The 24471-nt window shown below is 38.5% G+C and overlaps 1 protein-coding gene across 1 annotated transcript; it reads right to left on the bottom strand.

The window, feature by feature from the left end:
* Window positions 1-823: 823 nt before the first annotated feature.
* LOC148005908 (uncharacterized) lies at window positions 824-24178 on the bottom strand. The gene is made up of 3 exons (XM_087551766.1): window positions 23965-24178; window positions 7429-7597; window positions 824-2665 (listed from the first exon to the last, which is right to left on the bottom strand). The coding sequence occupies exon 3, from the start codon at window positions 2620-2622 to the stop codon at window positions 970-972; it is 1653 nt and encodes a 550-aa protein (XP_087407892.1). The 5' UTR covers window positions 2623-2665; window positions 7429-7597; window positions 23965-24178; the 3' UTR covers window positions 824-969.
* Between the last annotated feature and the right edge of the window lie 293 nt (window positions 24179-24471).

The raw sequence follows: 24471 nt of genomic DNA, 5'->3' as shown, positions 1-24471 counted from the left end.
AATTGCCACTGTCAGCATGCCCACAGTCCAGTCAAGTAGTCACAATCCAAACATGAATCAGCTGCAGTGGCACAATCCAGCAGAAACAAACAGGTCTCCATGAGTCAGCATGAGTCATCATAAGCAAGCAAAGCAAGCCTTAACATCAGGAGATGTTCTCTGCAGTGCCTCTCTCAACAAAGTGAAGATCTGTAAAGAAGCAAGACCAACAAAACATTGTTAAGTCTAGCAATACAGGCTTGCCATCACTGTCCATTGAGTCCTATTTATACTCTCCAAACATCACATGTGCTCCCATAATCTTACCTCAGCAAAAGATGACTTTAATCTGCCTCTGCAAGATACCACACGAGTGAATGTGTCATGTGTGTCACAATCTGAAACTTTGACTTCAGCCTCTTACTTGATATCACTGAAGAAAAATGAAAATAATGCACACCTATCTGTATAAACACAATCTCAGCCAAATATAACAGAATCACTCATGTTAATTACAATTCTCATGTATGCAACTGGTCACATGGTCTTAGCTGGCAAGAATAATTAAAAACTTTAACAAAAAAAAATCCAAGAGCAAAGATAAATGCTGAGAGAATTATTGATCCTCTTTCAATGCAGAGTGATACCTTCAGCAATCTGTTAATATTTGTATTTTTTGGACTACCATAGCACTAAGTAGTAAGAATAACTCAAATTTTGTTACAAAAAAACCTCCAAAAAACAAAAAAACAAAAAACAAAAAACAAAAAACACGTGGTTATACTCTCATTAAGAAAGGGTAAGTTAAGAAGATTACCGCGTGCAAAATAACATGTCTTTACATCACATGGTAGAGTTTAATTTTCTTAATGTTGACTCATTTATTTATTTGATCATATACAAACAACATTAGCATCTACTTGGTGTTGCCAGAATTGTGGGAAGGAAACAATAAAACTTTATTAGGGATTACGTATTGTTTGTGGGCAGTCAGGTTCCATTGGTGGGTGAAGATTGACTATGTTTTTTCTTCTCATGCTGCCTGAGGTAACACAGTCTGGAAAAGCTTTTGTTGCACATGGAACAGGGATATGACCTCTTCCTGTTGTGCTTATTTTTGTGTCTGAGGAGATCCACTAAGCGGGTGAATTTCCATTCACATTCAGGTGCATTGCACACAAAGGGCTTCTCCCCAGTGTGTTTCCTCATGTGGTCCTTGAGGTGGTGAGACTTTGTATAAGATTTCCCACAATCCTGGTAGGCACACAAGTAGGGCCTCAAATGATGAGTGTTCTGGGTCTTGAGGCTTGATGTCATCTTTGGATGCTGTCCCTGGATTAAACTGGAAGCTGCAGAGCTTTCGAGAGGTTGTCTTTGGGCCAAAAAGGAACTTGAAGGACATGGGGATACAACCACATATGGGGTTTGATTACTAAGTGAAGTCACCTGCGGATCAAGGCTTTCTTCCACATTGAGTGGTCCCAACTGATCTGGGTAGACATTCTGAACAAAAGGTGTTTTCATTTGATCCCAGTTGAAAGCCTCTTCAGAACTGGAAATTGTCCTTGGATGAAAAGATAGGTTCTCTTTATTGGATTTTTCCCTGTTGGTCACATGAAGAGTTGTGTCAAAACCAAGGGTTGACATCTGAGAGTCATAGAGAGGCTGGTCACCAATTGGACTTGATCTCTGATGATCCACACACAAATCCTGGTCAGCTGCATAGACTGATGCCTGATGCTCATAGAGGGTATTGTCACCACCCAGGAGTTTCACCTGACCTCTGTTAACATTCTGATTCCTCCAGGATGTCATCTCACCATCACAGTTTATGTAGTCACCAGAGTCTGTCATCTGATGCTCATAGAAAGCCTGGTATCCATGAGATGCTATCATCTGGTCCCCAGAGAACATCTCATCAGCTACAGCTTTTCCATGCTGATTCCCAAAAGGGGTCTGTTCAGAAAATGAGTTAATGATTTGGTTGGGAAGAAAGTTCTGACTACAATTTGCTGTTATCATTTGAGTCTCATACAGAGTCAGGTGCCCTCCGTTCCTGCTTTTCATCTGAGTGTAGTAGGCCTGCTCACGACTGGAAGGCATCTCAAGGTTACCTCTGAAGTAATGGTCACAAGCAGAAGCAATGAGATGATCCTCATTTGGGTCCTGGTCTGCTTGGCTTCCACAGAGAGCAACTAGATTATCACCAAGCACAACTTTCTGACTTTCACACCAGTTACTCCTCAGTGTCTTCATCCAGTAGTCTTCATTGTAGGCAGTCTCCCTGATGTCAGATACTGCTATCATCTGGGGATGAGTAAGACGTGAATTGGAGGCGCTGTTGAGCTCCATTTCATGAGAGAATGTAGGGTATTGTGTCTGATCCGTAGACACAACATGCTGGTGCAGAGAAGCAGCCTCACTTGGCTCTCCAAAATGGAAATCACTGTGTTCAGGGAGTGCTGTTGAGTTTGGGGTAGAGGTTGTCTTAGGTGTGCTGGAATATACAGATGTCATTGTGGTTTGATTCCAGGTAGGCATCTCCAAGCTCTGAGCTGAAATAAGCTGACTGGACTCCATAGGGGAAGTCTGGGGATTGAATGTTCCTGGCTGGGAAGCAACTGGAGTTTCTGCCTTGTACATATAATGCTTCACAGATGGTCTGTTAACTCTTCAAGTTCCTCAACTGTTGGGAGAAAAAAGGACATCTGGCTGCATTAGATTTGCATTTGTGAGAAGTTAAGATTCTTTAGAATATTTATATACAGGAGATAGACAGAAGCTGTGTGGTTGACAGGAGCAGTCAGAGAATGTGAGCTGGAGGCCAGGACTTCAGACCTTCAGGGGCTGTGAGGAAGTTGAAACAAACTCAGCTCCAGAGTTCTAGGGTCTCCTTTTATAAAGCTTTGCCTGATGGAAGCAGAGCTTCAGAGTCTATGATTTGATAGGCCATAGTGTGTTCAATGGGAGAAAGTCCTACCTACAGTACTTGCTTAAAAATACCTTCCCATGCTCTTAGCATTCAGAAGGTGTTCTCTTTACCAAACCTTTTACGTCTATATATTATAGCTTGGTTACCATTTACTTAATGGCTAATAAGCACATATAAATATGCATTCCTTTCCTAGGGAATAGAAAGTAGAGTATGTTTTGCCAGTAGAATGGAGGTAGGTTTGGACAAAAGCAGTAGAGGTCAGGTGGGGGTTTTGTTGGAAGGAGACAATAAAGGATGAGATCGTGGATGAGAGTGTCAACTGGGTAGTAGTGGGGAATTTACTTCAGTGGATATCCAAAGAATATATGAAAGTACTTATGATGGTTTGTATATGTTTGGGCCAGGTAGTGGCACTGTTAGAGGGTGTGGCCCTGTTGAAATAGGTATGGCCTTTTTGGAGTAGGTATGTCACTGTGGGCATGGGCCTTAATACCTTCATCCTAGCTGTCTGGGAGCTGGTATTCTGCTAGCAGACTTCAGGTGAAGATGTAGAACTTTCAGATCTGCTTGTACCAGGCCTGCCTCAACACCTCCATGCTCCCACTTTGATGATAATGGACTGAACCTCTGAATCTGTAAGCCGGCTCCAATTAAATAATGTCCTTATAAATGTTGCCTTCCTCATGGTGTTTGTTCACAGCAGTGAAACCCTAACTAAGACAGTACTCCTAGAGCACAGTTGTAGTAATGGTAGATACAGAGTCTACACTGCTCATTATTTTAGCCAGGCACGTTTTCTAGTGGCACAGCTTTGCTGCATTCTTTTGAGCCATTGTCAAGGTGGTCCCATGGAGTTTCTGAAACAACCAAGACTAATGTTAAGGCAGAGGTATTGTCTCTGCCAAGTGCCAGTAGTATCCCATTGTCCAGTTCAATATCCACATAGCCCACTGAACAAGGTGAATTCTATCTGTTGGTAAGGATGTACTATATTAGAGAAGAATATAATTTTAATTTAAAAAAGAAAAAGAAATGGAGAAAGGAAAGGAAAGATTTAAGTAAGGAAGAAAGAAAAAAGAAAGGAAGGAAGGAAGGAGGGGGGAAGGAGGGAGGAGAGAGAGAAAGAGAGAGAGAGAGAAAGAGAGAGAGAGAGAGAGAGAGAGAGAGAGAGAGAGCGAGAGAGCGCAATTATAATTATTGTCATTTGGCAAAACTTGGAGAACAAAGAAAGTGCTCTCTTGATGGATCAGCTTACCCTAGAAAGTAATTCAGGGACTCTAATACAGGAGGCTAACCCTTGGCAACTGCCATTAGGAGCTTCCAGATTTTCAAAAATCAAAAATCTCTTCAAGAAGTATCTTATGATGAATGTATCATTGCATAAGCTTTCTTGATTAAATCTCTTACCAGGTGTTCAGCTCTAAATCCAGTCTGTCTCCTCTCCCTGGAAACTGGGGTACTAGCTCCCACTGTAAAGAATTCCAGGATGTCACAGGACAACTCATTTTTACACAAGACTCTTAATATTTCAGTCTGGTCTCAAATTTAATATTCTTTTCCCTGTCTCCTGCGTGCTGAGATTAAAAATACCTGCTGCATAACTAACCAAGGTCTCTATTTCTTAGTATATTACTGCACAGCTACAGGTTCCTTTCTAATTGATATCCTTCTACATTCTTCTGTTTTTAAATACTTTATTTTTGAAGTTTAAAGTCTTGGAGATGGGGGAGGAGGAATGGGATAAGAAATTGTCAGAGGTGCACAGAACACATGAAACTCAAGATAGATGATCAAAATGCAAATGCTTCACTCCTTCTTTAAAAGGGGAACAAGAATACCCTTGGCAGGGAAGAGAGAGGCAAAGATTAAAACAGAGACTGAAGGAACACCCATTCAGAGCCTGCCCCACATGTGGCCCATACATATACAGCCACCCAATTAGACAAGATGGATGAAGCAAAGAAGTGCAGGCCGACAGGAGCCGGATGTAGATCTCTCCTGAGAGACACAGCCAGAATACAGCAAATACATAGGCGAATGCCAGCAGCAAACCACTGAACTGAGAATTGGACCCCCGTTGAAGGAATCAGAGAAAGGACTGGGGTTGGGGATTTAGCTCAGCGGTAGAGCACTTGCCTAGCAAGCACAAGGCCCTGGGTTCGGTCCCCAGCTCCAAAAAAAAAAAGAAAAAAAAAAAGAGTAGGAACACAGAGAAAGGACTGGAAGAGCTTGAAGGGGCTCGAGATCCCATATGAACAACAATGCCAACCAACCAGAGCTTCCAGGGACTAAGCCATTACCCAAAGACTATACATGAATTGACCCTGGACTCTGACCTCATAGGTAGCAATGAATATCTACTAAGAGCACCAGTGGCAGGGGAAGCCCTTGGTCCTGCCAAGACTGGACACCTAGTGAAAGTGATTGTTGAGGGGAGGGTGGTACTGGGGGGAGGATGGGGAGGGGAACACCTATATAGAAGGGAAGGGGGAGGGGTTAGGGGGATGTTGGCCCGGAAACCGGGAAAGGAAATAACAATCGAAATGTAAATAAGAAACACTCAAGTTAATAAAGAAGAAAAAAAAAAGAAATTGTCAGAGGGTGGACTGGGAGGGGGATAATGACTGGATTGAGAAAAATTAAAGATAATAATAAAGAAAACAAAAAACAAAAAAAAAACTAAATTAAATTATTAAAAAAAGAGGCAGAAGATTAGAACAATTTGCTAGTTTGAGGACAAACTTAGTAATTCATCGAGAAGCTAAGAGAAGCTTCTCTTTGACTGTTTTGTGAAAGAAAACACATACTTTTGTCCAACTACCAGTCTCAAAAATTATATCAGTGACCCACATTCCTGTGGGTCCTGGTGTGGCCTAAGCCCTATGTGACATCTTGCCTTGCCTCAGGTGAGACACAAGGGGTTCAACCTTGAGAGAACACTTTATTTTTATTATCAGAAGGCACTCCCAGAGAAATGGGTTTCCCCTGTTCTCTCCTAGTGCTTTAATATTGTGCAGAGTTCAAACTAACAGGTAAAACAAAATGTAGACGTCTTACTTTCCAGCCACCCAGCCTCAAAGGAAATTCTCTCTGATCTTCTATTTGTTTACAGAAAGGAAAGCACTGTACATGTCCAAATCAATTCCCACAATATTATGCTCCTAGCATAGATGGTCCGGGTTCAACTATTATGAAAATGAATTTCTGAAACATAGGACACAATATTTTTAGTCATGATTCTTACTAATTAATTTTTATTTTCTTGTTAATTTTAAAGTAATAAAGTATATTGTATTATTCTAGATGTGTTTTCATAAATTTGTATTTAAATTAGTATGTTTTAATTAAAAATAATGGACACTTACAAAAAAACAATAAAATACTCCCTAAAACAATAAAAAATATTCACATGTTGATTGAATCACCTAGGAAAAGAGCCAGGATTCCTTGAAGTCATTTCTTAAGTCTAGGCAAGAGAAAACTGTAGTTTTGATCATTCCTTCAGTACCTCCACAGTAGCTGGTAGTATTTAGAATGACCTTTCTTGATGAGTTTAACGTGTGGAAACAGAACAACTTTGGGCCACATGAATTCACTGGGGATCCAAATTTAAGGCCAAAGTTTTTCCTCTCAGCAGCTGACTCCCAGTGTAATCTCCCACTTTGTAATTCCTAGATCTAATCACTTCCTAGGCCAAACAGATTCCAGCTTTTTGTAAAGTGTTTGTGCCATGTTTGTGCCTCTATTCTGAGTAAGTAGTAGTATATATTTGAATTCCCTCCCCTACCAAGTCTGATTTCACAAGAAAATGACTGCCTTGGACTCACAAATATCCCCTCTGACTACAATGGGATAGCTACTAATCTATGCCTGGTGTCCTCAGATGTTGTCCATCAACACAAGGAACAGTATGCACAAATGCAGTATGAATCACAGATACCTGGTTGACCACTGCTTTCCTAATGTTTTCACCAATAGCATTCCAAACTTTGTCGATGGTGCACAGAGACTGTGGTGGTCCTTGGTGACCTGTCCTTGTGCAACCCATTTCCTCCTTCCATGGGAGTTCTGGGATTCTGAGGACTAGGGTTGTTTTTTTTTTTTTTTTTTTTTTTTTTTTTTTTTTTTAATCATTCCAAGTACGTGCAATGGGGTATGGATGCAAACTCTGGATCCTGCTTCAATCCCCTATGTTCCCACCCACTTGAACAGAAAGGACAATCATGAATAAATTACATAATTTGATTGCTGTTTCCAGGCATACTAATAAAAATAAAATCACATACAAATTGTACAACATGGCTTCCTCATGTCTCATGAAAATTTCAGTTCTATCCCATAGTATAAATTGATTTTGTGAACATTAAATAAGTTTATACAGTCAAAATTCAAGAATGAAACCTAAATTCCTATGGAGACAATATACCCTTGTAACAGTAAAGATTATATAGAGTAATAGAAGTTATGGAATAAACCTTTCTATATATAAAAAGGAAACTTTTAGAAGTACTTACAGACTGCCTTGCTGTTAATCCAACAATGGCTAGATGGAAAAGAAAAAGAATCAATAATCTAATAGCTGCTCATTCCCACAAAAGTGGATGTCTCAGCTGGTCTTCTGTATAGGCTGAAATCTTGAAACTGCAGGCTCCAATACCACTGTAGGAAGGGATACACTACAATCTGAGGCAAACAGACAAAGACAAAAACCCTTCCTTTTTCTGTGGCCTTATATACACTACATTCCTATCCCCCATCCATGCCTCCAGCAGAAAGTGTGACCAGGATTAAAGTGTGTCTTTCTGGCTCAGGATATGGATTAAAGGTGTGTGTCTTTTTGCCTCAAAGGTCTTGACTAGAAGTGAATTCACTCCAAACAAAAGAAAATTTCTCATAGGTTTATCCTCTCTAGATTTTTGTTCTTTCCAGGTATATCTAAGTAGACAACCAAGAATACATGAGCCCTGATCTTGAAGTAATGTGGTTTTGTTTTGTTTTGTTTTGTTTTTTTGCTCTTTAGAAACACTAAAATTAAAGTATATCTTACTTAAATTTCAGAAGATAACTATCTGATCCATAGTTCGAAAATGTAGGTACTCTCTCTTTTATTTTTTATTTTTTATTTTTTATTATATATATATATATATATATATATATGAGTGTGTGATATTTTTGATTTACATTTGAAATGTTATACCCTTTCCCAGTTTTCTGTCCATAAAGCCCCTATTCCAACCCCCTTCCCCCTTCTTCTATGAGGGTGTTCCTCTGCCCATCCACCTACCGCTTCCTGCATCCCCACCCTGACATTCCCTTACACTGGGGGGCTTTGGTAGGACCAAGGGATTCTCCTCTCATTGGGGCCCAACAAGGCCATCCTCTGCTACATATGCTGCTGGAGCCATGGGTCTGTCCATGTGTACACTTTGGATGGTGGTTTAGTCCCTGGGAGGTCTGGTTGGTTGGTATTGTTCTTATGGGGTTTCAAATCCCTTCAGCTCCTTCAATCCTTTCACTAATTCCTCCACTGGGGACCCCATTCTCAGTTCAATAGTTATCTGCAAACATCCACTTCTGAATTTGTCATGCTGTGGCAGAGTCTCTCAGGAGACAGCTATATCTGGCCTCTGTCAATATGCACTTCTTGGCATCAGCAATATTGTCTGGGTTTGATGAGTGTATGCAAATGGGCTGGATCAGGTGGGCGCAGGCTCTGTATAGCCTTTACTTCAGTCTCTGTTCTAAACTCCATATTTCCTCCTATGAATATTATATAACAAGGACTGAAGCATCCACACTTTGCTTGTCCTTCTTGAGTTTCATGTTGTCTGTGGATTGTATTATTGGGTAATCCAAGCTTTTGGGCTAAAATTCACTTATCAGCGAGTGCACACCCTGTGTGCTATTTTGTGATTGGGTTACCTCGCTCAGGATGATATTTTCTAGTTCTATCCATTTGCCTATGAATTTCATGAAGTCATTGTTTTTGATTGCTGAGTAGTACTCCATTGTGTAAATGTACTCCATTTTCTGTATCCATTCCTCTGTTGAAGGATGTCTAGGTTGTTTCCAGATTCTGGCTATAATATATTGAAAAGCTCTCAGGGAGAACTTTCCCTCGGGATGGAGACCCTCTAACTCCAAAGACCAGACCGAGACACCACAGGATGTAATCAGCAAGAGGATTTGGTTTATTGTCGGGATACACAGGCACAGGCACCTGCGGGCGCTTCAGTCACTCGGGGGACTGGCGCGCCCCACGGAACCAAGGATGGGCTTTTATAGGATTTTGGGGAGCAGAAGCAAGCATACAGAAGCAGATGCATGGTTACAGGGATATAATTGGTGGATTCTAATATGGCAAGGGTTTAGCCCGGGGGCAAGTTTCCTAGCTACCTTCCTGGAACATAACGGCTGACTCGGCCCCCCACCAGGGTGTGGGACCTCTCCCGGGGCTTTTTTTCATTGTCAGGTGCTCAACCGAAGTCGTCCTGTTGCCAGGCCTTCAACCAAACACATCCTGCTTGGCAGCCACTGTGTACTCAGTGTTCTAACCTTTCTCTGAACCAGTCATCTTAAGTACAGCCTTGCAAAATGGCGTTACTGCTGCTAAGCTGGGGTCTTTCAATATAAGGCTGCTATGAACATAGTGGAGCATGTGTCCTTGTTATATGTTGGAGCAACATTTGGGTATATGCCCAGGAATGGTATAGCTGGGTCTTCAGGTAGTGCAATGTCCAATTTTCTGCGAAACCTCCAGACACACTTTCAGAGTGGTTGTATCAGTTTGTAATCGCACCAACAATGGAGGAGTGTTCATCTTTCTCCACATCCTTGTCAGCATCTGTTTTTGATCTTAGGCATTCTGACTGGTGTGAGGTGGAATCTTAGGGTTGTTTTGATTTGCATTTCCCTGATGATTAAGGATGTTGAACATTTCTTTAAGTGCTTCTCAACCACTCAATATTCCTCAGTTGAGAATTATTTGTTTAGCTTTGTACCTCATTTTTAATAGGGTTATTTGATTCTCTGGAGTCTAACTTCTTGAGTTCTTTGTATATATTGAATATTAGCCCTCAAGCAGATGTAGGATTGGTAAAGATCTTTTCCCAATCTGTTGGTTGCCATTTTGTCCTAATGACAGTATGCTTTGCCTTAAGAAGGTTTGCAATTTTATGAAGTCCCATTTGTCCATTCTTGACCTTAGAGCATAAGCCATTGCTGTTTTGTTCAGGAAATTTTCTCCAGTGCCCATGTGTTCAATGCTCTCCACACTCTTTCTTCTATTAGTTTGAGTGTATCTGTTTTTATGTGGAGGTCCTTGATTCCATTGTATGGTTTTAGCTTCTTTGTCAAAGATCAAGTGACCATTGGTGTGTGGGTTCATTTCTGGGTCTTCAATTCTATTTCATTGATCTACCTGCCTGTCTCTGTACCAATACCATAATACGCTGGCGTAGCCATTCTAACATCAAATAAAATCAACTTTCAACCAAAAGTTATCAAAAAAGATAACTTCATATTCATCAATGGAAAAATCCACTAAGATGAAATCTAAATCCTGAATATCTATGCTCCAAATGCAAGGGCACCTTTATTCATAAAAGAAACCCTACTAAAGCTCAAAGCACACATTGCACCTCACACAATAATAGTAGAAGTCTTTAACACCCCACTCTCACCAATGGACAGGATCATGCAAACAGAAACTAAACAAAGACACAGAGAAACTAACAGAAGTTATGAACCAAATGGATTTAACAGATATCTACAGAACATTTGTTCCTTAAACAAAGGAATACATCTTCTTCTCAGCACCTTCTGGCACTTTCTCCAAAACTGACCATATAATCAGTCATAGAATAGGCCTCAACAGATACAAGAAGGTTGATATAATCCCATGCATCCTATCAGGTCAACAAGAATAGCATGTAGAATTCTCAGCCTACCTGGATGCTGCCCTGCTTCTTGTCATGAGGACTGAACCTCTGAATGTGTAAGCCAGCCCTAATTAAATATTGTCCCTTATAATGAGCTGTCTTGCTCAGCAGTGGAAAGCCTGAGACGGAGGTTGGTACCAGAGACTGAGGTATTGGTATGAAAAACCTGACCATGCTTTTGTTTGTAGGAATGTGGATTTTGTGATTTGGAAAGCTTTAAGTGGGACTTAGTGGGCCATCCTAGTAGGAATATGGAAAATATCGGAGTTGAGGGTGATTTGAACTGTAGAGATGATTCTTATGGTATTTTGGTGAAGAATATTGCTGCTTTTTGTCCTTATCTGATGAGTCTGCCTTGGGCTAAGGGAGAGAGATTTATATTAATTACATTGACAAAGAATGCCTCAGAAAATCCCACCATAGACTTTTTTTTTCTGTTTTAAATTCACTACGAGCATTTTAGTCAGGCTTAGCAACCTTTCTAAGGAAAACTACAAAATACATGGTTTAAGTAATTAAAGGGGCCCTGAGAAGTGTAAGAGAGCTGAATTCTGTATTCCAGGAGATACACAGATTAAGGGATTAGTGAGTGATCTCAGGGCAAGATTCCACACAGCTATACCTGTTGTTTTCATCTTTAGTTATACAAGGGACAGTTATATCACTTTAGATGTATTTATGACCTGGTTATTGTTTTCATTTTGACTTTTAATCGGGAATGACCTTCAATCCAGAAATGGATGGCATACTTGCATTCCAGATCTTGAGGCTGGAAGACAGGTTTTTGATCCAGGATTTGAAGCTCTGAAAATTTTAAACCCAGGTATGGATGTACACACCTTTAATCCAAAGAGACAAAGGCAAAGAGATCTCTGATCCCAGAGCCAACCTGAGACAGAACAATTCTGGTTGAAGAAAAGGTTAAATCCAAGTGTGGTTGTACATGCCTTTAATCCCTCCATTCAGGAAATAGAGCCATGCATGCAGCTCTGTGAGTTCAAGGTCACTTTACAGAGCAAGTTCCAGAAATGCCAAGTTTAGTCAGTAAAAGTTGGAAACCAGAAAGCTGGTGATAATGTAATAGTTGGGCTTCCTGAGCTCCAGCGACAAGCAGAGCTCGTCAGCTTCAGCCCTGTGTCTCTGGCTTTACAGTCGATAGAAGGGACTACTGGAACAATTGATGATCGAAAGCTGAAGCTAAGAAATTAGTGATTAAGAGGAGACCTGCATCATTGATGTGAAACCTTTTGGGAACTGTTGTCTGAGAGTACAAAGAACCCTTTATCCACAGATAGCCAAGACTGAACCTTGTGCTGCGGCCAGCCTTAGGAATACATACCATATTTGAAGGCTAGAAGGGGTCAAGGAGAACAGCTTAGGCTTGGGACAGTTAGAGACCAGGCAAGTCTTTCTACCCTTAAAGAAGGGGAAGCTCCCTTTTCGTACCTCCCACCCCACTCCTGCAACTCCAGGACATCCTGTTCCAGCAGGAATCACCACATTCTCTTCCACTAAGGCCCAAACAGGCAGACCAGTTAGGGGTAGGTGATTCAATGGCAGGCAACAGGGTCAGACAGCTCTTCTCTAATCTTTAGGGGATCCACATGAAGACCAAGTTGCACATCTGCTGTAATATGTTGGGGGCTAGTTCCAGGCCCTGGGAGCTCTTTGGTTGGTGAAGAGATTTTATTATTTAGAAAATGATGTTAGTAAGGGAAGCTTCTTTGTAACACATTGTGAGGAATAGAATTTACAATTGGTCTGTGATATTTTCTCACCTGTGCTTAGGACATAGTGAAAAACTAAGTATGTCTGGATACTGAATTTGCTTCATTTGTAAAAAAAAACAAAAACAAAAACAAAAACAAAAAAAAACCCTAAAAGTTCATGAGAGCATTCTTTCAAAAGCTGGTATTGGTTTTACTTTCACAGTCTGTATTTTATTTAATTGGTTGATTTAGATATACTCACATTCAAAATTATTTCATCTCCCAATATGCAAAAAGTATATCATATATCATAGTTGTAGCCATCATTTACTTCTAGAGGCAGCTTGATGCTTATTCTCCTCAAACACAGAGAAAACTTGAGACAAAAATGATCCTTGACTCTCTCAAAGCAAGTATGTGTTAAAGTCAGTGCCTAGAGCCCCACATAGTCAATTCCTAAAGTACTTATACCAAGATATCTATATTCCTAATGTACTTCAAATTTAGAAACTCAGAATCTTTACTTGCAATGTCCAAGGAACCTAGATTTTCTGAACCTCTAATGGACAATTCTAGAATCAGAGACATTGGTCTAAAAAGCAGATTGCAGGTGTAAGCCCATTGTCATAAAGCATACTCAGAATGCCTGGCAGTGGTGGTGTTCTTTAATCCTAGCACTTGAGAGGCAAAGTCAGACAGATCTCTGAGTTCCAGGCCAATCTCAATGGTACATTTAGTTCCAGCACAGCCAGGGATACACAGAGAAACCCTGTCTCAAAATAAAAAACAAAAACAACAAAAATAAAAAAACCCACAAAAAAGTTAAATAAAATAAAAGATACTCATCAATATCATAATCCCATCTTACTTTCTTTATAGAAGATGACCATATAATAAATAATTTCAATGAAAATTAAAGTGTTCTGAATGTAATGTATATACTAATTTAAAACATCATAAATACCACATAATAGTTGACTATATTTTCAAAGATATATATATATATATATATATATATATATATTTGTAGATAGATAGATAGATAAATAGATAGATAGTAGCACAACCTAGGTCTTTTCCTTCTTTCCTTCCTTCCTTTCTTCTTTCTTTCCTTCATTCCATCCTTTTTTCCTTTAATTCTTCATTTCTTTCTTAGTTTCCTTCTGTTTTTTTACTTTCCTCCTTTTATTAAAAGTAAATTTAATATAAAAATATTAAAAATCATAATATATACTGATTATGGTTTCCTTTCCCTCTGCTCCTACCAGTTCTCCTATCTCATCCAGATCTACTCCATATCCGTGTCTTATTAGAAAGCAAACAGGCTCCTAAGGATAATAATAAAATAAAATATAACATAGTAAGATAAAACAAAAAAATAACACATTGGAAGTGAACAAAATAAATAGAAGGAAAAGAACCCAAGAAGAAGACAGAAGAAACAGAGACCCACTTATTTGCACACTTGGAAATCCCATAAAGTATTATATTATCTGACATCAGTGGGAGGGAAGGATGGCTAGATGCCCCAGCATAGGAGGATGCTAGAGGGGTAAGGCAGGAATGGGTGAATGGTTGGAGGAGCACCCTCATATAGGCAAAGGGGAGGAGGGTGAGGGGAGAAGAGATGTGGGAGGAGGGTTGAGGGGAGCGGTAACCAAGCTGGGGAATATCATTTGAAATGTAAATGAATACAATGATTAATAAAAAAACTTTAATAAATTATCAAGCGACCTGGTACTGGCCTGTCCTGGACCTGTGCTTGCTGCCTCTGTGTCTGAGAATACATATGTGCTCTAATCATGTTAACTTATAAGGCTTTATTTTCTTGATGTTCTCCATCACCTCTGACTCTTGCACTTTTTCTGCTTGCTCTTCTGGAGGTTCCCTGAGCCCTGAAGACAGGGATTTGATGGAAATATCCTATTTAGGGCTCTGTGCTCCAAATCTCTTTCTGCACAATGTTTGGCTGTGGGTCTCTAAATTTGTTCCTACCTGTTGCAGGAGGAAAATTCTTTGTGATGACTGAGTAAGGCATTGGTCTATGAGTATAGCAGAATGCCATGATATTTTATTGCTACTTTCCTGTTTTTAGAACGTTGGTATTTGGTTTTACCTTAGGTCCTTATACTATCTAGTCTCATGCTCTCGGTCACCCAAGTAGGATTGGGTATAAGGTCCCATTTCGTGGAGTGGGTCTTATATCAAATCAGATATTGGTTGGTTACTTCCACTAGCTTTGTGCCACCATTGTGTTAGCATATCTTGCAGACTGGATAGTGTCAATAAAACGTGTTGTGGATTGATTGATATTTAATTTCTCTCTTGGTAGCCCAACAGAGTACCTTTGTCTGCCAATATTCTAGAATGTACGGGTTAAGGCTCTGTGTAGGCATCAACTCCACTTGCCCATATTCAGTAAATTGTGTAGGTGTTGTCCTCAGCCGTGGTAATTTGCTGTCAGTTTGTGGACAACTACATCCTGGGTTGCTTGGGAATTCTCATGGGATCCAACAACTAAATTAATTGGAACATAAGACCCTGGCTTAAGCATCATCTGGTGACAAGAGATGGCTATTTGGGATTTTGTCACCTCCATTACTTGGCAATTTCAATCAATATAAGTTAATCACCTTAATATAATTATATATTTCAGAAAGCTTCTATTGTATTAGGATTTCCTAGTATCCCTCAAATGGTCTATAATTTTCGCTCTCTTCACATATTCCCTCCTTTACCGTCCTCTACTCTCCTACTCCCAACATGATGCACCTATTCCATCTATCTATCCATCTACCCATCCATCCATTTATCTATAAGATCTATTCTATTTTCTTTTCCCAATGAGATCTATCTGTCTTTTAGTCTCTTATTCAATATCTAACCTTTGTGGTTCTACAGATTATACCTTTGCTATCATTGACTTACCAGCTAATATCCACATATAAGTGAATACATTTGACTGTTCAATGCTATCTTTTTAGACATCCTTCTTTAAGCATCTCCTTTATTATTTTTCCCTTTAGAAATATTTACATTATCTAAGAAGAAACTCACTCAGTTTGCTGTCAGGTATGGCTTCCATCTTTCCCAGAAATCAAACACATCCATTTACTGATTATTCTATTTTCAGAGGAAGGGGGTGGGGAGCAGAGATGGGGATATACTTAATCCTCCCAAATTAAGCACTGTAATTTTCCCTCTTCACCCTAACTGTCCTTTCTAAAAGGATTTTTCTTTGTGGTATTTCACAAGTATGTCAGAGAACATGAGACACCAGCGCTGCTTTGAACAGGAAACTTTCCCTACAGCTCTAATTAAAAGGAAGTTCCAAACCTACAAATTAACAGTTTTAATATGCCCTTCCTGGTGATTAACCGCTTCATTTTAACAGGCATTCACTGTTAACAGAGCAAGTGTTAATTTGAATGGCTTGATTTAAGTTTGGAAAAAAAATGGCTCAAAGTTACACCTATAACTTTATCCCCTTTGGCCTAGCAAACTTCATTTGAATAATCTTCTTGGATAAAGTTACTATTTTCTGAAAAAAAAATGACTCCTTTTATCTAGAATGGAAGTTAAAGGTAAGCAGCAATTTTGTCTCCCTTTTTTGTTTTTTTCTAGACATAACCTCAGTAACTATCTTTGGGTGTTACTAGATCTTGGGAGATTGCATCAGAAGAAAATTGTTTAAATGAAAATTTCTTTCAATCAGTCAAACATTTAAATGCTTGCAGTTTAATATAGTATATTTGATAAATGGAGCTATAATATAACCAATTTATAGAAGCAGATATAAGAATATATAGAAAATTAAGTCCTGTGAAAATACTTGAAAATATGTCCAGCTTTGAAGAATCTGATTTCTGGTCTTCAAAATTGTTTCTTGCTCATTTATATCCCCAGAGGACACATCTTTGATTATCAAGAATGGCACGAAAACCACTGATTATCCAAAAAATTCCCTTAGCTTCTAGTGTGTAAACCTTTCCATAAAGAATTATTCTCTTCAAAGCAACTAATGAACACTCAGACTTACATAAAAAGACTCAGATTGTTGAATCCTATAAAACATATCAACTGCTCCTTCAGTCCTTTAACTCCTCAAATGGGGACCCTGTTCTCAGTTCAGCAGTTGGCTGCAAACATCCACTTCTGTATTTGTCATGCTCTGGCAGAGCCTCTCAGGAGACAGCTATATCAGGCTCCTGTCAGCATGCACTTATTGGCATCAGCAATATTGTCCAATATATATATGGGCTGGATCCCCAGGTAGGCCAGTCTCTGGATGGCCTTTCCTTCAGGCTCTGCTCCAAAATTGGTCTCCGTATAATATTCCGTACAATAATATTCCTCCTGTGAATATTATTATTCCCTCTTCTAAGAAGGACTAAAGCATCCACACTTTGGTTATCCTTCTTGAGTTTTATGTGGTCTGTGGATTGTATCATTCGTTAATCTGAACTCTTGAGCTAATATCCACTTCTCAGTGAGTACATAGAATGTGTAATTTTTTTGTGATTGGGTTACCTTACTCAGGATTATATTTTCTAGTTCCATCACTTTGCCTATGAATTTCATGACGTCATTGTTTATAATAGCTGAGTAGGACTCCATTATGCAAATGAACCCCATTTCCTGTATCCATTCCTCTGTTGAAGGACATCTGAGTTCTTTCTAGCTTCTGGCTATTATAAGTAAGGTTACTATGAACAGAGAGGAGCATGTGTCCTTGTTATATTTCAGAGCATATTTTATATGTCCGGGGTTGGTGTAGATGGGTCCTTAAGTAGTATTATGTTCAATTTCCTGAGAAAGATCCAGACTGATTTCAAGAGTAGTTGTACCAGCTTGCAATCCCACCAACAATGGAGGAGAGTTCCTCTTTCTCCACATCCTTGCCAGCATCTGTTGTCACCTGAGTTTTTGATCCTAACCATTCTGACTGGTGTGAGGTAGAATCTCAGGGTTGTTTTGATTTGCATTTCCCTAATGACTAAGGATGCTGAACATTTCCTCAGTTACTTCTCAGCCATTCAATATTCCTCAGTTGAGAATTCGTTGTTTATCCCATTTTATAAATAGGGATATTTGATTCTCTTGATTTCTTGAATTCTTTGTATTTATTGGAAATTACCCTTCTATCAGATACAAGATTGGTAGAGTTCTTTTCCTAATCTGTTTGTTGCCATTTTGTACTAATGAAAAGTGCCCTTTGCCTTACAGAAGGTATGTGATTTTATGAAGTTCCATTTGTACATTCTTGACCTTAGAACATAAGCCACTGGTGTTCTGTTCAGGAAATTTTCCCCAGTGACTATGTGTTCAAGGATCTTCCCCACTTTTTCTTCTATTAGTTTGAGTGTATGTGGTTTTATATGGAGATCCTTAACACAGTTGGATTTGAGTTTTGTACAGGGTGATAAGAATGGATTCGTTTGCATTCTTCTACATGCTGACAGGTGAAAAGATATACAAACATAATTCCACCTCTAACAACAAAAATTGCAGGAAACAACAATCACTATTCTTTAATATATCTTAACATCAATGGACTCAACTCCACAATAAAAAGAAATAGACTAACAGACTGGATTTGTATAGACAACCCAACATTTTGGAGCATACAGGAAAGACACTGCAGTGACAAAGACAGAAACTACCTTAGAGCAAAAAGCTAGAAAACAATTTTCTAAGCAAATGGTCCAAAGAAACAAGTTTTAGCATGAATATCCAATTAGATAGGATTTGAGTACTAAATTGAATGGGTTGAGAGAGAGTGAGCAGCCTTGTCTAGTCCCTGATTTTAGTGGGATTGCTTCAAGTTTCTCTCCATTTAGTTTGATGTTGGCTACTGGTTTGTTGTATATTGCTTTTACTATGTTTAGGGATGGGCCTTGAATTCTTGATCTTTCCAAGACTTTTAACACGAAGGGGTGTTGAATTTTGTCAAATGCTTTTTCAGCACCTAATTCGATGTTCCTGTGGATTTTTTCTTTGAGTTTGTTTATATAGTGAATTAGGTTGATGGATTTCCATATATTAAACTATCCCTGCATCCCTGGGATGAAGCCTATTTGATCATGATGGATGATTGTTTTGATATGTTCTTGGATTTGGTTTGTGAGAATTTTATTGCTTATTTGTCCCTCAATATCCATAAGGGAAATTGGTCTGAAGGAAATTCTCTTTCTTTGTTGGGTCTTGGTGTGGTTTAGATATAAGAGTAATTGTGGCTTCATAGAAGGAATTGGGTAGTGTTCCTTCTGTTTCTATTTTGTGGAATAGTTTGGAGAGTATTGATATGAGGTCCTCTATGAAGGTCTGATAGAATTATGCACTAAACTCATCTGGTCCTAGGCTTTTTTTGGTTGGGAGACTTTTGATGGATGCTTTTATTTCTTTAGAAGTTATGAGACTGTTTAGATGGTTCATGTGATCCTGATTTAACCTTGGTAATTTGTATCTATCTAGAAATTGTTCACTTCATTCAGATTTCCCAGTTTTCTTGAGAATAGGATTTGTAGTAGGATCTGATGATTTCTTTCAATTTCCTCAGATTTTGTTATCATGTCTCCCTTTCATTACTGATTTTGTTAATTTGGATACTCTGTGCCCTCTGGATAGTCTGGCTAAGGGTTTATCCATTTTGTTGATTTTCTCAAAGAACCAGCTCCAGGTTTTGTTGATTCTTTGTATCATTCTTTTTGTTTCCACATGGTTGTTTTCAGCTCTGAGTTTGTTTATTTCCTGTTGTGTACTCCTCTTGGGTGTGTTTGCTTCTTTTGGTTCTAGAGCTTTAAGTGTGCTATCAAGGTGCTAGTTTATGCTCTCTACACTTTCTTTTTGGAGGCACTCAGAGCTTTGAGTTTTCCTCTTAGCACTGCTTTCATTGTGTTCCATAAGTTTGGGTATGTTGTGCCTTCATTTTCATTAAATTCTAAAAACAAAACTTTAATTTCTTTCTTTATTTCTTCCTTGAACAAGTTAACATTGAGTAGAGTATTGTTGTTCAGCTTCCATGTGTATGTGTATGTGTATGTGATTATATCCATCTTCTTGTATCTGTTGAGGCCTGTTTAGTGACTTATATGATCAATTTTGGAGAAGGTACTAGGGGATACAGAGAAGAAGATTTATTCTTTTGTTTTAGGATGGAATGTTCTACAGATATTGGTTAAATCCAGTTAGTTCATAACTTCTGTTAGTTTCTCTGTGTCTCTTTTTAGTTTCTGTTTCCATGTTCTGTCCATTGCTGATAGTGGGGTGTTGAAGTCTCCTGCTATTATTATGTGAGTTGCAATGTGTGCTTTGGGCTTTTGTAAGATTTCTTTTATGAATGTTAGTGCTTTGCATTTGGAGCATAGATATTCAGGATTGATAATTCATCTTGGTGGATTTTTTGATGAATATGAAGTGTCCTTCCTTACATTTTTTTTGATAACTTTTAGTTGAAAATCAATTTTATTCAATATTAGAATGAATACTCTAGCTTGATTCTTGGGAACATTTCCTGGGAAAACTGTTTTCCAGCGCTTTACTCTGAGGTAGTGTCTGTCTTTGTCATTGAGGTGCGTTTCTTATATGCCACTAAATGCTGGGTCTGCTTTATGTATCCAGTCTGTTAGTCTATGTCTTTTATTGAGTCCATTGATGTTGAGACAAATTAAAGACCAGTGATTGTTGTTTCCTGTTATTGTTGTTGTTAGAGGTGGATTTATGTTTGTCTGGCTATCTTCTTTTGGGTTAGTAAAAATTAGATTACTTTCTTGCTTTTTCTACGGTATAGTGTCCCTCCTTGTGTTGGAGTTTTCTATCTATTATTCTTTGTAGGTCTGGAGATGTAGAAGGATATTATGAAACTTTGGTTTTGTCATGGAATCTCTTGGGTTTTCTATCTATGTTAATTGAGAGTGTTGCTGGATATAGTAGCCTGGGCTGGCATTTGTGTTCCCTTAGGGTCTGTATGACATGTGCCCTGAATCTTGTGGCTTTCATAGTCTCTGATGAGAAGTCTGGTGTAATTTTTATAGGTCTGCCTTTATATGTTACTTGAACTTTTTCCCTTACTGCTTTTAATATTCTTTCCTTGTTTTGTGCATTTGGTGTTATGGCTATTTATGTGATGGGAAAAATTTCTTTTTTGGTTCCATCTATTTGGAATTCTGTAGCCTTCTTGTATGTTTATGGGCATGTCTTTTTCAGGTTGGGGAAATTTTTTTCTAAAATTTTGTTGAAGATATTTACTGGCCCTTTACTTTGGGAATCTTCATTCTCTTCTATACCTATTATCTTAGTTTTGGGTCCTGGATTTCCTGTTTTTTTTTTTGTTTTTTTTTGTTTTTTTTTTTTTTTTGTTTTTTTGTTTTTTTTTTTTTTTGTATTAGGACCTTTGTGTTTTGCATTTTCTTGGAGTATTGTGTCAATGTTTTCTATGGTATCTTCTATCCCTGAGATTCTCTCTTTTATTTCTTGTATTCCGTTGGTAATGCTCGCATCTTTCCTAGGTTTTCTATTTCCAGGGTTGTCTCCCTTTGTGATTTCTTTATTGTTTCTATTTCCATTTTTAAATCCTGGATGGTTTTGTTCAATTCCTTCACCTGTTTGGTTGTGTTTTCCTGAAATTCTTTAAGGGATTTTTGCATTTCTTCTTTAAGGGCTTTTACCTGTTTTTCTGTGTTGTCCTGTATTTCTTTAATGAAGCTATTTATGTCCTTCTTAAAGACCTCTAACATCATCATAAGTTGTGATTTTATATCAAAATCTTGTTTTGTCACTGCATTGGGTATCCAGGGCTTGCAGTGGTGGGGGAACTAGATTCTGATGATGTCAAGTGGCCATGGTTTCTATTGCTTAGGTTCTTGCCCTTGCCTCTCACCATCTGCTTATCTGTGATGTTAGCTGGTCCTGTTGTCTCTGACAGTGACTTGACCCTCCTGTAAGCCTGTGTGTCAGCCCTCCTAGAGACCAGCTTTCTCCCAGTGGGATCTGTGTACAGAGAGCTGTGTCCCAGGGGTCAGCTCTGGGCATAGGGGGAAACCAGATGGATCCTGTCCCAAACTACTCCTCAGTTCCAGTGTCATGAGGGCTCCAGGCAGTTCACTCAGAGGAGTGGTGGTCTTACTTCTGCTTTCAGGTGTGTCAGCACTCCTGAATACTGGCTTTCTCTTGGTGGGATCTGGGTACAGAGAGCTCAGTAACAGGGTCAATTCAGGGTGCAGGCCAAGTGTAGGCTTTAAGACTCTCATCCTAGCTGCCTGGAAGCCAGTATTCTACTAGCAGCCTTATTTTTTCCTGCACCATGCCTTCCTGGATAATGGCATGTTCCTGTCTTGCTGATAATGGACTGAACCTCTGAACCTGTAAGCCAGCCCCAATTAAATGTTGTCCTTACAAAAGTTGCCTTCGTCTTTGGTGTCTGTTCACAGCAATAACCCCCTAAGACAATCTCCTTATAGTTACTCTGAAAGAAAATTCTTATTTTTCAGTGAATTTGTCACAATTTATTTTATATATTTTGATTCTTTTACAGATGTACTAACTTAGAATTGACATGTGATTATAGTTTCAATTTATTTTTTAAAGCTTATGATTAAAATTACCATATTTAAATTTCAGCCATTTATACACATATTTTTCATTGTGTGTTTTTGCTATTGAATGGCTTTATTCATTCAATATGTGTGAATATTTGTCACATAGTCATTATCTTCGTTGTTTACACCTGGTATACAGTGTTAAAACTTTATCTTAGTCTTTCAGTTGTGTTTTGTCATTTCTTGAGTGCATGTATTGATGAGAGCTGTCTCATGGTGATTCAGTGGTCAAATTCATCAGTCCTTGTAGCTATTGCATCTAGATTTTGAACTGTTGTAGATTTTTCCTGATGTAGTGAATAGAGCAGCAGTAAACATGAGTGTGGTTATAGAAAGATAAACATTTGGTCAGAGAGAAGCCATTGGATATGGCTCAGCAATGCTAAGGCTGGATCATAGAGTCCTTTTTTTTGTTTGTTTTGTTTTGTTTTGTTTTTAGTTTAAAGAGAAAGCTGCACAATTATTTTCACAGGGATCGCACAAGTTTTCACTTCCAGTCAAAAGCTACTCCTTCCCTATTTTGGCCAGAATTTGTCACTTGTTTTTTGAAAATATTTACCCTTTTATATTGAAGATATTCATTTGACTTGGGAAAGATGGAATCTCAAAGAAGTTTTTATTTGTATACAGGTCCTTTAACAGATGAGTAGATAATTAAAAGGCAATAAACACATTTTATATTTTTGCATTATATAAATATGTATTTTATTTAGTAGCAATAAAGAACGAACTTAAGGAAATTTGTAGGAAAATGAATAGAACTGAAAAATATTATAGTCTGTAACCTAAATTGGTAAAGATAAATACAGCATGCTCCTTCTCATATGTTGATTTTAGCTTTGAAATTATATGTGTATTTATATTAAGTTGCTGTGGATAGGGACAAGGAGACAAGAAACGGCCAATGGAGAAAATATCACTTTCAGAATGGAGATGGTTAAGGCAATAGAACACAGGCAAGTTTAATAGCAATATTTTTTCTTTATAAATATCCAGTTACTTAAAACAGATAGAATATGTTAGACTATATTTAGAGTATCTCTGTGTATAAATTTCAACCCAAAGTAAATAGAACCAGGAATTTCTCTTCATAAACCATTGTCACCACAAGTATGTCACAATACCAAATGTATGCCTACACTTATGCTGAATTATTGAATGCATGTCTTCAGCTGTGATTAATCATTGAATATCTATATATGTATGTATACATGTGTGCATTCATATATATTACATGAACTGTGTCAATGAATTCGTGTTTACATGTGTGTGAAGTCATTGAATGCATGCTACCATGTGTGTTGCATTTTAATGCATGTTTATTGCTGCAGTTTTAAATGCATGTTTACATGTGTGCTGTATTAACGCTCTATTATTAGCCTCAGTTATCCAGAACCTGTCTTCCCAATCATATTGATTGTTTGCACTTTTGCTATTTCTTTCGATTTCCCTAATTATCATTGTGAGGTTTTACTATGCTTAGTGCTTCCTTACTGAGACTATGTAACTTGAACTGGAAGGTTTACCATCTCTGTCTTCCCAACAAGCTAATAGTAGCCTCTTCCCCCTCCTCTTCCTCCTCTTCCTCTTATTCTTCTAAAAAATTCACATATGAGTGCTGAGTGCATTTTATTTTCTCTACAGCTCATTCCTCACTCCAATCTAACTCCTGAATCCCCCTCCCTAAATCGTTCTTTTAAATTCACATTCTGTTTCTACATATTCTATAGTATGTAAGCTCATGACCGCACACATATGTAGCCACAGATAAATAAGCAAGTGTAACCAACAAAGGGTATCGATACCTTCTGGGATTTGAGCCATGGTCTGAAAAATCGTTTCTCAGATTCAAAGTTTGTGGGTTGCAGCGCTATCAGTCAAATGCAGGCTATGTGCTCTGAATTGCAACCTTTCATTGTTTCCTGTAGAGAGTAGACTCTCATTAATATAGGAGCATTCTGCAACAAAAGACAGTAGCAGTGAAGAGAATACCAGTCTCTGGTCCAGGTGGATTTCAGGCTATATTTAAAAAAAAAATAGAAAAAGCTGGTCAGTGTCTCAGGAATGTTTACTAAGAAAGACTGATAACCACACAGAACCTCTTTCTTCCCAGGATAATTTTGGCTCCCAGCTCATATCTCTCAACACATCATGGTGTGGGGTAATTGAAATGATCACACAGAACATTCTCTTACAGTCCTTTGGCTTACAACATAACTGGGACCATTTTACTAGAGGCTAAATGACCCAATGAAAACCTGCTTAATATCACTTTCATCAAACATCTGTCTACTTGTGCAGTCGGAGCCCAG

This window comes from Rattus norvegicus, chromosome 5, assembly GCF_021556685.1.
Source record: "Rattus norvegicus strain SHRSP/BbbUtx chromosome 5, alternate assembly SHRSP_T2T, whole genome shotgun sequence".
Lineage (NCBI taxonomy): Eukaryota > Metazoa > Chordata > Mammalia > Rodentia > Muridae > Rattus > Rattus norvegicus.
Note: the sequence above shows the minus strand (reverse complement) of the source record. Positions and strands in the feature narration are given on the sequence as shown.

Coding starts and splice junctions, on each gene's coding strand:
- LOC148005908 (XM_087551766.1), bottom strand. CDS start 2,622: ATGTACAAGGCAGAAACTCCAGTTGCTTCCCAGCCAGGAACATTCAAT.